We start from the raw sequence: 15,181 nt of genomic DNA, 5'->3' as shown, positions 1-15,181 counted from the left end.
AAAGGGACATTACAGTTTATGAGATGTGGGGTAAGCTCTATATTTTCACATGTTACTTATTCAGTTATTACCAAACAAACAAAAACGTCTACGTAAAAAAGGAATTTGAAAGGATAATTTTAAATAAGCTAAATATTTTTAATTGTTGAGTTGTATCATAGAGAGGATACTCATTTTTATTGATTAAGATTCCTACATATCTTGATATTACATATGATTGTTGTATACTTTAAATACTTTATAAAAACTTCAATACCAAAGGTAGAAAAAAGCCCTTAACTAGAAAAAGTTATTCAATTATATTCTCAGGACATATTAATAAAAAAATTTATCATTTTCAGTTACTTGTTTATATTTTTTCTTTTTAGTTTTCTAACAAATTTTTTGGAGCACAAAGCTTTATAATTATTAACCAGGTTAATAGGACAGTGTTTGTCATATAGTAGATAATCAACAAATACTTGGGGATAAATAAATAAAAGAGTGAATAGACTTGATTATATTTTAAATGGTAAATTTAAAATTTTTAAGTTATTTTTATAAATAATTAGATTCATAATTCATCATGTCTTAAATTGTAAAATTTTTATCTATGTAATTTATTTAAGGATCAGTCTCAAAATTCTAATATTTTATTCTAAGAATTTTATTCAAATTAATAAAGCAAATATGTGTAATAAATTGTAAATTGATATTGTAGGAAAAATAGGTTTTTAATTTATTCATTTTTATCACTGAAATGGATGTGTGGATTTCTTTATACTTAGAAAAATGAAAAATATGTTGATTCATTACATAGCTGTAATGTCTATTGATTTCTCTTGAGATTCAATAAGAAATAACATAATTAGGAAGCATTCTGATGCTGAACCCTATATTTTCTCCAATGCAAAAAGCAATAATTCACAATTTTCAAAGGGACCTATTACATTAAAGTAAAAACAGCAAGGAGTCTTCATTTCCTTATCATATAGTGATTATTGTTCTCTAAGGATAATCATCACCATGGTACTTATCCCTTCAGTAATAATTGCACTGTACATTCTTTGAATTTAAGCTAAAAAAATGCACCAAAGATTATTGTTGATAAGACCCACGAGGCATTCACTTTGAATGGTTGATCTATCTCAAAATGTAGTAGCATCAGCATTGCAAATTTGTGGCTTAGAAAGGTGAAATAATGATGCTTTCCAAAATAGTGGAGAATCACCTTTAATGGCATGTCTTCTTTTGCAATTTAATGGTTAAAAGTTTAGGATTTAGTTGCTTGAAGTTTTGTTCCAAAAGATTTGTCATTGCAATGGTTTTGTTTTGTTTTGTTTTTACATCTTCCTTTATGTTAATAATGGTGCAAGACAAACCTGGTAAATTGCATTTGGAGGTTCAGACATAATTTCAATTAAGACCAAAGGTTAAACGATTAAATTGGCATCCTATGATCAAAACCAATAAACAAGGTTAGTGATATTACTTTAAAATTATATGAAAAACAATGATGTTCAATGTTGTCAGTTCTAGGTAACAATTCAATGGAAGGTATGGCTAGCAGAAAAAAAAAAAGCAACTTTAAAGGGTATATGGAATAGGTTCATGGAAAGGAGTGAAAAAGCAAATTATGAGGATTGATGAAAACGTTTGTCTGAGTTGCTAAATTTAGGATCCATATCTGATCTGAAAATGAGTCTATATCCTTATCACTGCAGAAAAGATTTCAATGTAATTTTTTAAAGGCTAACATCTGTAATATTAAAGGACCTTAGAAAAAATAACCCCAAATAGGTACTCAAAACATTTGTAAAGAAAATTATAAAACATCATTAAAAGATTTTAAATAAATAAGAATAGTGACACCATGTTTACAAAAATGGCTCAGTATTTTAAAGATATGTTTTTAAAAATTGATTTTAAATACAGCACAGTTCCAAAAAAAATTTTAGAACTGTTCTGAAAGTAACAACTAATTTAAATATTTATTGAATAACCCAAAACTAAAAGGTTAAGCCAATCCTAAAGAGGGCTCTAACAGATATTAATGTCATTATATGAAGGAAAACTTAGCAATGAAGAAAGTTTAACATAGGCTGATAATCAGAACAGAATCCAGAAACAAATACACATGTAAATGAAAATTTAATACATTACAGGATGTCACCAAGGGTGAATGGAGAATATATATATATTTAAAGATTTATTTATTTATTTATTTGAGAAAGAGAGAGAGAGAGAGAGGGAAAGAGAGAGAGGAGGGGCAGGGAGAGGGGGAAAGAATCTTAAGCAGACTCCCTACAGAGCACAGAGCCCAGTGCAAGGCTTGATCTCAGGACCCTGAGATCATGACCTGAGCTGAAACCAAGAGTCCAAAGCTCAACCGATTGAGCCACCAACGTGCCTCGAGAGTACGTATTTAAAAAAAAAAAAAAAAGTGAAGAAAATATACTGTCTGCATTCAAAAAAGAAAAGATCCCTACTTAGTACAATAGACAAAAAAAAAATAATAATAATTCCAGATGTGTTAAAGATTTAAATATCTGACACCCCCACTATGTTGGCAAAAAAAAAAAAATGTTAAATGTCTGACCATAATAAGTGCTAGTAAGTGTATGGAACCTGAGCTATTATGAGCTATTGTTGAGAGCATAAATATGAGCAAGAAATTTAGAAAACATTTTGTTATATTTTAAAGCTGAACATAGGCATACTCTGTATCCAATCAATGCTACATCCAGGGATGTCCCCAGACAGACTTGTACTTGTGCACCAAGTGATCTGTAGAGTAGCATTCATAGAAGCATTAGTCATGATAGAAAGTGGCAGCAGGGCGCCTGGGTGGCTCAGTTGGTTAAGCGACTGCCTTCGGCTCAGGTCATGATCCTGGAGTCCCGGGATCGAGTCCCGCATCGGGCTCCCTGCTCGGCAGGGAGTCTGCTTCTCCCTCTCCCACTCCCCATTTGTGTTCCCTCTCTCGCTGTGTCTTTCTCTGTCAAATAAATAAAATCTTTAAAAAAAAAAAAAAAGAAAGAAAGTAGCAGGCAATTATGACATGTTAAGGAAAAATAAGACTACAAAACTGTAAAATTAAGGAGTGCAGGAATGAGTAGGAACATAAGATAAGGTTACAAACATAACACTGAAGAAAAGTGCAAGGAATATAAAGGACAAACTGGATGCCATCACATTTGTAATATTAAAAAGCAAAAAAAACCGTAGATTTATGAAGAATATATGTAAGAGCATGGATGAATTGATTCTTAAAAGTAAAAGCTAAGGAAGAAAAAATACAGAAAAATGGTTGTCACTGTCAAGGAAGCAGGATAATAGGGGTGATCACAAAGAATATCCAATTTGGACAACACTCAAAGTTCTTCATTTTTATTTAACTTGGGAGGTGAGTTTATATATCTTCATTTATTGTGGGTTTCTAATATCTATTTTATATTTTTGAAACAGGTTAAATTTCATATTTTATATACTAACGAATAAAGAAGTTTGAATCTTAAAAGAAAAAAAAAAGCACTTGAGGAAAATTTTTGAATTTAGTACTTATGTCAGAGGTGCCCAAGACTGCCAGCATGCTCGGTGATTTCCTGGAAGGACTCACAAAACTCAGATCACTATTATGGTTATGGTTCATTACAGCTACAGAGTTAGATTAAAACTGGCAAAGGAGAAAGGTGTATATATAGGTCAGTGTCCAGGGGAAACCAGGCAAGGCTTCCACTTGTCCTCTTCTGGTGAGGTCACACAGAGCACTTGGTTCTCCTGGCAGTGTTGCCCAACGACTCTTAGGAATTCTTGCCAACCAGAAAAGCTCAACCAAATCTTAGTGTACAGGAATTTGTTTTTGTTTTTTAAGTAGGCTCCGCACCCAGCGTGGAACCCAATGTGGGTATTGAACTCACAACACTCAAAGCAAGACTTGAGCTGAGATCAAGAGTCAGATGCTTAACTGACTGAGCCACCCAGGCGCGCCAGTGTAGAGTGTTTTATTGGAGGGCAGTACATAGGTTTGGAGAGTCCACATAACTGTCCTCAGTTACTTAGTCTTCAGCAGCTCACCCCAGAATTCAAACTGATCCAGCCAAGCCCAAGTTGTTCCTAGAAACCCCAGGTGTATAAAAACAGGCATTTATCTTAAATCACATCATTAGCTTAAACTGGTGTGGGGCCCCAGGATACAAAGGTGCTCTTATCAGGTAGGATATTCCAAGGTTTCAGAAATTATCTCTCAGGGCTAGTGGAAGGTCAGTCTTTGAATACCTACGAATATGCAGAGTTCGGGCAATCCAGACTGACTGAGTTAGCCCATTACTGCTCAGTTCCGTGAAAAACGGAGACAGTGATTCTTACAGAATTGTAACTTGGCTTTTTAGTTTTGCCAGTATAGAAAATGAATGAATTTTTTAAAAATTAGTTATTTATTCTGTATGAATGTAATCAGATGATGACTTCCATTTATAACTACTATTCCTACTATGGTACTCCTACAACACAGTCCATGATACCCTATATGTAGCTTTCCAATAATATAATGCTTTCTCAAAATAAACTAAAGCCTGTGAATGTTAAAAAAAAAAATATATATATATATATATAATGCTTTCTCTACTTCCCTACCCCACACAGGAAAAACAAACATCCTGAATTGTTTTGTTTTTCTTGACAGGGGAAACAAAGAACTTTTAAACATTTTGTCTCTAAATGTGTAAATCCCAGGTTCTTGAAAAATAAAAATTAGTTTGCCTCTCACTATCCCATGAAAATATACAACTATCCACAATATTGAAGACCAGAATATTATATGGCATCTGCACATATCAGCAATATAGAAGCCTTGTTTCTGTGGGTCCAGACATTTAGGGAATGTTGGTACATCTTCCATTTTGAGTTCTGCCCTCAATTACCAACATGTGGAGGGGGGATCCGCCCATACCACCAAGCAAGCACTACTATGGACACCAACAGGGTATAGGAAGGTATCCTACAATTTAACTCAATTATGACACTATCCACCTAGAGATAGCATCAGATTCCACAGGTTAAGGACTCAGTCCCACAAGACTGTCCCCTCAAATGCCAATCACAACCCTGGGTTGTTACCCATGTTTCTGACAGAATTGGCTATTGACTGGAGCTTCCAGTGACCCCCTCCTTGGGTTATAATTTAAGATCTCTATCCTATAAATTTCCCACCCCCTTCAGATGCTCATCGCAAGTCCAGGTTGTCACCTACACATTTGACTGAAATGACTATAAATCAGAGGTTCCCAGGACCCTTTCCTTGGGTTTGATTGAACTGCTACAGTGGCTCACGGAGCTCAGAGACACATTTCACTTACTCAATAACCAGTTTACTATAAAAGGACATAACTCAGGAACACCCAGATGAAAGTGATGCATAGGGCGAGGTATGGGGAAATGATATGGAGCCTCCATGCCTTCTCAGAGGGCACCACTGTCACTGAATCTCTAAGTGCCCACCAATCTGGAAGCTTCCCAAATCCCATACCTTTCAGTTTTTATGGAAGATTTATTACATAGGCACGGCTGATTAAATCACTGGCCATTGGCAATGGATTCAGCCTCCAGTGTTCCCCCTTCCCCCTTCCCAACCTTAGGTGATATAGGGACATTCCAAGAGTCACCTCATCAGTACCATAGCAGAAGACATTTTTATCTCTCTCAAAACTTAGGAAAATTCCAAGGGTTTTGGAAGCCTTGTGCCAGAAACTGGGACAAAAACCAAATATGTATTTCTTATTATAAATCACAAGATCACATCCTTCCTAAATGGAAGCACACTTTTCTAAACCTTGGGTTTCCTACCACATAAAAGATGCAACATATTGATAACCCGCTTTCAATTCTGGAGGCTACATTTTCTGTATGGGTGAGCCCACTTTTGACCCCCGTCAGTGGACTCTCTTAAGGGTTGACAACTTTGTGAAGGATGCATAGCTGAAAGGGCTCTTTGGACTGCAATGCAAACAGTTCTATACCTCAGTCTTTTTTCTATAACATTCCCCAAATTGACACTGGCATATCAAAATGTTATATGCAATAACAGAAGCCTTTAGAGATTTTAAGAAGACCAATTTTTTTTTTTTTTGCTTCAGCAAATTTACTTTTCTCAGTTTGAAAAATAAGCATTATCTTGCTACTGGGTTCTTGTTGAGATAGAATACCTGACCATGGAGCACCAGGTTATCTTGAGTCCTAAATTTACTATTATGAACATGGAGTTATAAGATCTCTTATTGCTCCATGAAGAACATTATTATTTCATGGAATTTGCATATGTGAAGGTGGGCTTGAACAAATCCTAAAGGTCCAAGTAACTTTCAGGAGACCCTCATTTACTTTCACAGCACAGCATGGCACCAAGGGACTTCTCTATGGCTAATTAATGGAAGAGTTAAAACAAAAACAAAACAAAACAAAAATAAAAAAAAACCTCAGCCTGGTTGCTGGCAGGCTCTACATACCGTAGTGATTACTGCAAAGAATGCATTACCACAGTATCATTACTCCAGGCTAAGGAATTCCTGAAGAATATTGGAAAATATTGGATAATTTATCCATTAAGTAGAGCTTCCAGAAATAAACATTTTTATCTACATTGCTTGTAGAAGAAATCTATTTCAGTTTGGTCAATCAGGAGCATGAAGGAATACAATTGGTAGTGAAGGGGAAGCTCAGGGAAGTTATATGTGGATGCGCTTTTTGGTATGGGTTGTGTACAATTAATAACACACTCCTGAAAATGATTCTTCCTTACTCTGGTTCAACTGCTTGTGTGCAGGAAAAAAACCCTTCCTCTAAGGGATAGAGTAGTGGTTGCACTGAATGGGAAGGCAGGGTTGCCACAATGCCTTTTCAGCCCCATAACAGGCTAAGGAGAGAGAGATTTCATCTCTAGCTCCCTAGAAACTAAAGCTTGAGTATGTATGTGCACTGCTCTTGGCTAATCAAAAATTCCATTCCTAACTTTTGAGTCTTTTGAATGTAAAGCAAGATGAGGGATTATTCACAGCAGCTGACAATGGAAGGATCTGGCAGTTGTCGGATATGAAGCAGACTGTTCTATGCTGCTGTCCTCATCGTCTATTTCCTTTGGTTTCTGCCAAGTTTCTCAACTCGTCCTCCACCTTCCTTATACTTTGAAGGAGTTAGACAATCCATTTTCTTTTATTTATTTATTTTATTATTATATTCAGTTAGCCACCATACAGTACATCATTAGTTTTTGATGTAGTGTTCCATGATTCAGTAGTTGCATATAACACCCAGGGCTCATCTCAACATGTGCCAATCTATTTTCTGCTTTCAATGAGCAGAGCTGTTTTACTGTTGTTGGTTCCCATATCACTGTAAGAGGGGAGAGTACTCTTTAAAGTGAAGGGTTTTTTTGTTTGTTTTTTAAGATTTTATTTATTTATGAGAGAGAGAAAGAGAGAGAGAATGAGTGGTGGGAAGGGGCAGAGGGAGGGAGAGAGAGAGACAGACTCCCACTGAGCAGGGAGCCTGATGCAGGCTGGATTCCAGGACCAGGAGATCATGACCTCAGCCGAAGGCAGACGTTTAACCAACTGAGCCACCCAGGCACCCCACCTTTGTGTTTAATAACAAACATACACTCCTTATAGAAAAGGAGTTTGTCTTTATAATCGCATCTTTTAAAAATACAATAAGAGACTACTATTTTTTAAACTATTTTTCTATTTTTTCTCATGAGATGCATAAGTTTATTAAATGAAATAGGGGGTAAAAAGGAAGAACAATGATTTTGGCATCTTCTCTCCCAGAAATTTTTTTTAAAGATTTTATTTATTTATTTGACAGAGAGAGAGACAGCGAGAGAGGGAACACAAGCAGGGGGAGTGGGAGAGGGAGAAGCAGGCTTCCCGCGGACCAGGGAGCCTGATGCAGGGCTCGATCCCAAGACCCTGGGATCATGACCTGAGCAGAAGGCAGACGCTTAACGACTGAGCCACCCAGCTGCCCCTCTCAGAAATTTTTAAGCTGTATTTTTCTGGCTCTTAATTCTTCACACACATTGCTGTTTTGGTTAACAAAAGATGACCTTTTTCTTTTTTCTAAATACATTGATCTTTCGCCTATTAAATAAGAAACCCTCTAGTAGCAACAAAAATGATTTTAATTTTCCCACTAGATATAAGAAGAAAGCCAGTTGTTTGCAATGTCTGGCATCCCAGACTTACCCATTCTCCTTTCTGTCTACCTTAAGGTACAGACTCTATACCAATGTTCACAAGTTAAAACCCAGAAACTGAATTTTAAGTACTAAGAAATGCTGCTGTAAATGCTGCTATAATTGTTAAAGAAAGCTAACAGTTATTAAATGAATACAACCTTCTGCACAAGGGGCAAGGTTTTACGTGCATTATCCCAATCCCAACAAGAATCTGATGAGATGGGCAATTATTATTCACGGTTTAAAAATTAACAAAAATCAGGTTAAATAAGCAGCTTAGTGTCTCACAGTTGTTACATGGAAAAACTAACATTCAGATCGAGGTTGCCTGAGACATAAGCTCTCACTCCTGCAGCTTATCTTTTAAGGCATATTTCCTTGTACTCAGATAACTGAAAACCAAACAAAAAGGGTGCTTGGGATTCTTCTCAATAACATTGAGATTGTGCTTTAAAGCACCTTTCAGTATCTGATAGAAGTCATAGCATTTATAGGAGAAGGCATTTTTTTTATTGTTTGATATTGCTAAAATGTCTTTGTTGTTGTTCTTTTTTTAATCAAACATCTCCCAGTGATGGACACATGTGTTTTGTTGCGACTGGCTACATTATAGTCCATTCTGTTACCATTTTTCATCTTTTTCATTTAAAATAAACCATTCAAGCCACACCACTGGAAAAGAAGTAGCTGTGTATCCAAAGTCCTCCTGGGGGTGGGGATTATCTTGGGGTCATGTCCCACTTGCCACCGCCTAGAAGATAAATAGTCATCCAATGTAAGACCCATCTGTAAAATTTGGAGAGAAGGGTTGTCAACCTCTTGTACAAAATAAATTCTTGATTCAAAATTCTGGATGGTGCTAAGGTAGGTGACTGTCTGCTGTGAATGCAACAATGTAACAAAGATAATGTTGTCTTAGATAAAAGGTTTGTTCACTGATTCTCTGCGGTGTTTTCTTGGTTTGTGTGTATGTGTGGACTGGGGGAGTGGATGGAGGATGGTGAAGGCATAAATGTGACCTTACCTTACCCCTGGCATTTTCCAAAAGCCTTGCCTGATTCATTGAGCCCCTTACTGCCAGGAGGCAAAAGCTAACTGTGCCTATTTTGGAATTTGGGGAAATCCAATGGTCTAATTAATTGAGTAAGCTTAAATAACCCTCATCAGTAAGCCAAATCTCACTTGCTATGAGCACATACATATGTTCATCTATAGTATGACTACTCTGTGTTCGTTCCTATAATCATCAATTCAAGGAACTTATGACTTTGAAGTCAGATATTGAATTATTGAACAATCGTAATGCCCTTAACAGTAATTATAGACAATAATGGTTCCATTTTATGTATCTATAATATAATAAGCTCTGCAAATGGTGCTACAAATTATCCAGTTTCATCCTGGTTTCAACCTTATGGAATATTATTATGCTAATAAACAAAATCAAGAAATTTAGGGATACTGAACTTGAATGACTTACAGAAACTTAGATGCCGCATCTGAGGTTAACATCAATTTTGCCTCCCTCTGAATCCTGTGTGTTTAAGCAGTCCTGCACAGTGCCATTTGTTTTGGTGTTGCCAGCGAGAAAATAAAACATATTTGGATAAACTTCCTGATTTTAGAATTTCTATTACTAATCTCCAAACAAAGATGAAGATTTCCTACGTAAGCATGAAGCTCTGGAATATGCTGACTCATTTGCCTTACAGGACAATTTGCTAATCTTCCTTGTTGCAGACTCTTCTGTACCAGTGATTGCAAATCAAGTCCCAATAAGCAGGCAAATGTGATGATCTGGAGGTCTCGGTGTAGACTGTTGTTACTCTTATAATCGAGCTGATGTTAATAGTTAGATCTCATCTGATACAATCGCTGAGAACCAATGGCATAAAATCTCCTAAATTTGGTACACTTTTGTTATTTAATTGATTCTTTAATGTGAGTTCTTTAGTTAGAAATTTCACAAAGATGACTTAGAGGAAACCTTTTTTATGATTTTTGAATTGATTCTTTAACCACTAAATCTGTGCAAACTCCTTATTTAAAGTTTATACAGCAAGTAATTAATTGCAGATTCTTTAACCACTTTAATCACTGAGTTGATTTTTTAACCACAACTTCAGAGAAAAAATAAAAGACAGATTTAAGTGAGAATGTGAATGTTATATAAAGCTTACAAATGACATTTGCACTGCATAACCAAGTAAACACTTTTTTCTCCTTTATTTTAAGAGTTTGGATTGCTTCACCATAGTTTCAGACACTCACCTTACATCTTCCTCTGTAGGATCTGGTTCCCAAAGAAGACTGACTCTCTTCTCAGTGATTCTAGAAGATTGCAGGTCATTTTGTTGGGGGAGGGGTAATTCTGAGTTAGCAAGCATGGTGGACAGAATAGACCTCCATTATTCATTTGCCTTATTGCTCACTGTAGTGCTACTCTAATATTACTAATCTTTAACTGCTTGCTGAATATCTTCCATCATGCTATAATTTATTTTTTCTTTGCACTCATCCTATTTTTTTCCCTTGATTAATTTCCTTCTGGTTATATAACATATATTTTCTCATATAACCAGTTTAGAAGTCCACTAGTAAGTGCAGAGATATAGTTGTTCTTCAAGACATTTTATGTTTCAGGGACCTCACATCAAACATTGTCTTACCTCAGAGGTGAGATAGAGACATAAGTCCAGGGAGACAAAAGCAATAATTATAGGACATATGTAAAAGATTTACTACTGCCAAACAATATATTTGCATAGAACACACACACACACACACAATGCCTTTTCTCTACAAGAGAGCACAGATCATATATCCAGGATGCCAAAGATACGATGAATTTTGAGACACTTGAATATTTTATTAAAAATAAAATTGAGGGGTGCCTTGGTGGCTCAGTCAGCCAAACCTCCAACTCTTGATTTCAGCTCAGGTCTTGATCTCAAGGTGGTGAGTTCAAGCCCTGCGTTGGGCTCCATGCCCAGTGGGGAGCCCACTTAAAAATACATACATACATACATACATACATAAATAATAAAATTCAGTATTTAGTAAGCAATTAAAAAGAAACAAAAAGGTCAATTTATTTGTTTTAATTCATTTTATTTAATAAATGCTCATATTAGTGTTTATTATATGCCAGTAACATAAATGTTTTACAAATATCTACTCATTTATTCCTCTAGCCATCACAGAGTGGTTAAATAACTTTATCAAGCTCACACAACCAGTAAGTAGCAAAGCTAAGATTTGAACCTAGTCATCTCTTACAGTAACTTCTGTGTCTTAACTTTTATGTTAAACTACTTCCCAAGATCACAGATATTCTTCTGTAGAATTATCTAGTTTATCTGTGGGCACTTTTTTCCTAGAATTTTTTTCAACTTTCCTTTACATGGAAGAACGTGATTTTAAGATGGAAAAACAAAGCTTTGCTTTAAGGATTTTGCCAACTTTCATAATTCTACTAGATCTTATCAACCAAACCACATTCCTTTCCTTTCAGCTTGAAAGGAACTAATCTCATTTCTTAATATGCACAGGTTTTGGAGAGTTACTGCATCTCAGAACACCAACTCAGAATACATCCTCTGGTATCAGTGATTTTTAATTACCTCTTTTAAAGAAAATGACAAAAAAAGAAAACAAACCAAATAGATCACAGAAAATGTCATAGCTGTGATTTTATTATCCTTCTATTTGCTTCCTTAAAAGGGAGAATAAAGATATTCTTGCTTCATACATCACTCAAGTCAACTCACATATTCTGATACCATCTATTTTGGACAAGAAAAACAAGAAAACCAAGATGTTGGAGAGCAATTGTACCATGCCAACTGAGTTTCTCCTTGTTGGATTCACAGATTATCTCCTCTCCGAGTCACACTATTCTTGGTATTTCTCATAGTCTATACACTAACTCTGGTGGGAAATATGAGTTTAATAATCCTAGTTAATATCAGTTTAAGCCTTCAAACCCCCATGTATTATTTCCTCAGCAACTTGTCTTTCTTAGACATCTGCTATTCTTCAGCCATTGCCCCTAAAATGTTGGTGAATTTCTTAGCATCCCGGAAAAGCATCTCTTCCTATGGCTGTGCAATACAAATGTTTTTCTTTGGTTGTTTTGCTGATGCTGAGTGCCTTATTCTAGCGGTAATGGCATATGATCGTTATGCAGCCATCTGTAACCCATTGCTCTATTCTACACTTATGTCTAGGAGAGTCTGTATCTGCTCCATTGTGTTGGCCTACTTCAGTGGAAGTATGACTTCGTTGGTACATGTGTGCCTCACATTCAGGCTGCCATTTTGTGGCTCCAATATTGTTAATCATTTTTTCTGTGATATCCCACCTCTCCTGGCTTTATCATGTGCAGATACCCATATCAATGAGCTTTTGCTCTTTGCCTTGTGTGGCTTCATTCAGATCAGCACTTTTGTGGTCATATTTATCTCTTACTTCTGTATCCTCATCACTGTTTTGAGCATTAAGTCCTCAGGGGGCAGGAGCAAAACATTCTCCACCTGTACTTCCCATTTCATAGCGGTCACGTTATTTTACGGAACGCTCCTGTTTATGTACTTACGTCCCACCACCAGCTATTCCCTAGACACTGACAAGGTAGTTGCCGTATTTTATACTGTTGTCTTTCCCATGTTTAACCCAGTAATCTACAGCTTCAGAAATAAGGATGTAAAGAACGTCCTCAAAAAGCTATTAGAAAGCCGGACTTTTAAATGAGTAAGAATTTAAAACATTTAAGAATATTCCAGATATAGCTTATCCTTCCAATATCATCATGCCATAAACACCTTGTATGTCAACTCTTTGAAATTTATTACAGTTTTTCAGAAATAAATATAACTTTTCCTCCTCAATACTTTAAAATACTTTTGTCCTCTCATTCAGAAATGTGCTCTCCAAAATTATTCTACTCTGTGAAATATACTTAAAATAAAATAAGTAATAATAATTGCTTTCCAATTAGTGTTCACAAAACACTTTGTGCATTGATTCATTATGTTCTTTATCATGTTAGATATGTTGAATTATCTGTCAACCCACCCATATTAGAAACTCCTTGTCAGCAGGGAATATGTGTCTTGGTTTATTGTTCCAACTCCTATATAGTATTGGACATATGGCACATTCTCATTACATGTGTGTTTAATGGATGAATAGGTAGAATAAATGGATGGAAAGATGAGTGACTAAATGTAGCTTTCTTTGTTTGGGAAACTGAGTCTAGATTCTGTACTTGCAGAACATTTATCATCAGGGACATTTAATATCACTTATGATAAGCAATGGTGGTTTCACTGGTTCTTGGAAAATCAGATAGAAGTCACATAACAATGGTCTCTTTAATATTAGGACAGAGTGAAGTTATAGCACACTGATTTTCTTTGGGCTAGATTGATTAGTGTAAGAGATCCTCTACTGTTCCATTCATAGTGGGTACATGAGAAAACCAAACAAGTTTGTGAAGGTCATCAAGATTATAAACTGTATTCATTACTAATTATTTGACCATATGTTACTGAATTAATCTTTGAGTCCCTATCTTCAAGAAGAGGTGAACAATGGCTTTAATTATTTTATTCTGCAAATTGACAATGCAAACCAACTAAAGTATAAATACTCCTTGCTCTGGGATCACTTTTTGATGATTAAATTATCAGACATTTTCTGTAGTTGATTTTGATCCTTCAGTCTCCATTTCCTTTGTTTTATCTTGACAAAGTTAAAGGAATAAATTTTGTACCTGTGAATATATAATATTGTGCATTTTCTAGTAAGCATGAAAATATGAATGACTGGATTAGTTTTTACTGGATGTAACCCTATAAATGGAGATAAGACAAGAATAAGATATTTCCCATTACCATGGTTTGCTTTGAGGATTATTTAATCCTCAAACTAATATATGTAACTAATATATGTAAATGAACTAATATATGTAAAGCTACTAGCATATGTATGATTTGAGAATTAGATGATCAAATATGTTATCAATCTCCTAGAATACATGTAAAGCTTTTACTGCCAATTATAATCTAATGGTATACCCTTGTTCATTATTTTTCTACTATTATATTACTATTTTATTTTAAGAAACAATAAAGGTTTGATTCCCAGAAGAAATTAGGCATTTCAAAAGTATCTGTGAAGCATTTCAAATGTCTGAGATACCGCCGAAAAGCAAAAAAGCAAAGCAAAACAAAACAAAACCAAAAAAAAAAAAAAAAACCCACCAAACCCAAAAAACAAAAATGCAGAACTCAATATTCAAATTAATGACTTTCAGCATGTTAAAACACCTGTCCTACTATGAAGACTGCCCGAGTACACAGTACGATGCCATTAATTTGTTATTTTTTTTTACCAGTTTCTGAAACTTATAGGCTAGTTTGAATTTTTCTTTTAATTTTAGTGAAATTTCCTTTTAAAAAAACATTGATGGGAGTATTGTGAAATGAGCTGATTCCTTATCATCAACCATCCATTGTGTTATGGATATAAGGTTGCATAAAAAAATTATCAGGTTCTTTAATAGGGCCTATTAAATCTGAGACTTGTTTTCATTTTCTAAAATAAGTTAGTTTTAAAATAAATAAACTACAATGTATTTGGTTTTGTTGTTGCTGCTGTCATTGTTTTTATTTTTTTTAAGTTCTTGTTTAAATTCCAGTTAGTTAACATACACTGTAATATTCATTTGAGGTGTACAATATAGTGATGTACACATTCATAGAACACCCGGTGCTCATCAGAGCAAGTGCTCTTCTTAATCCACATCCCCTATTTAACCACCCCCCCAACCTCCCATCTGGTAACCATCAGTTTGTTCTCTATAGTTCAGAGTAATTTCTTGATTTGCTTCTTTCTCTCTTTTTTTTCTCTTTGTTTTTTTTGTTTTGTTTTTTAAATTCCACATGTGAGTGAAATCATATGGTA

General features: G+C 35.2%; 1 protein-coding gene across 1 annotated transcript; it reads left to right on the top strand.

Moving 5' to 3' along the window:
- The first annotated feature begins 12,029 nt into the window (after window positions 1-12,029).
- LOC102749520 (olfactory receptor 5AS1-like) lies at window positions 12,030-12,964 on the top strand. Its single transcript, XM_031018025.2, is given in 2 exon segments — window positions 12,030-12,087; window positions 12,090-12,964. Coding segments are annotated over 2 exon segments (933 nt in total).
- Window positions 12,965-15,181: the final 2,217 nt, after the last annotated feature.

Source organism: Leptonychotes weddellii, chromosome 11 (genome assembly GCF_054177405.1).
Source record: "Leptonychotes weddellii isolate Sample4059 chromosome 11, ASM5417740v2, whole genome shotgun sequence".
NCBI classification, from domain to species: Eukaryota; Metazoa; Chordata; class Mammalia; order Carnivora; family Phocidae; genus Leptonychotes; species Leptonychotes weddellii.
This window is presented reverse-complemented; position numbering and strand designations above follow the sequence as displayed.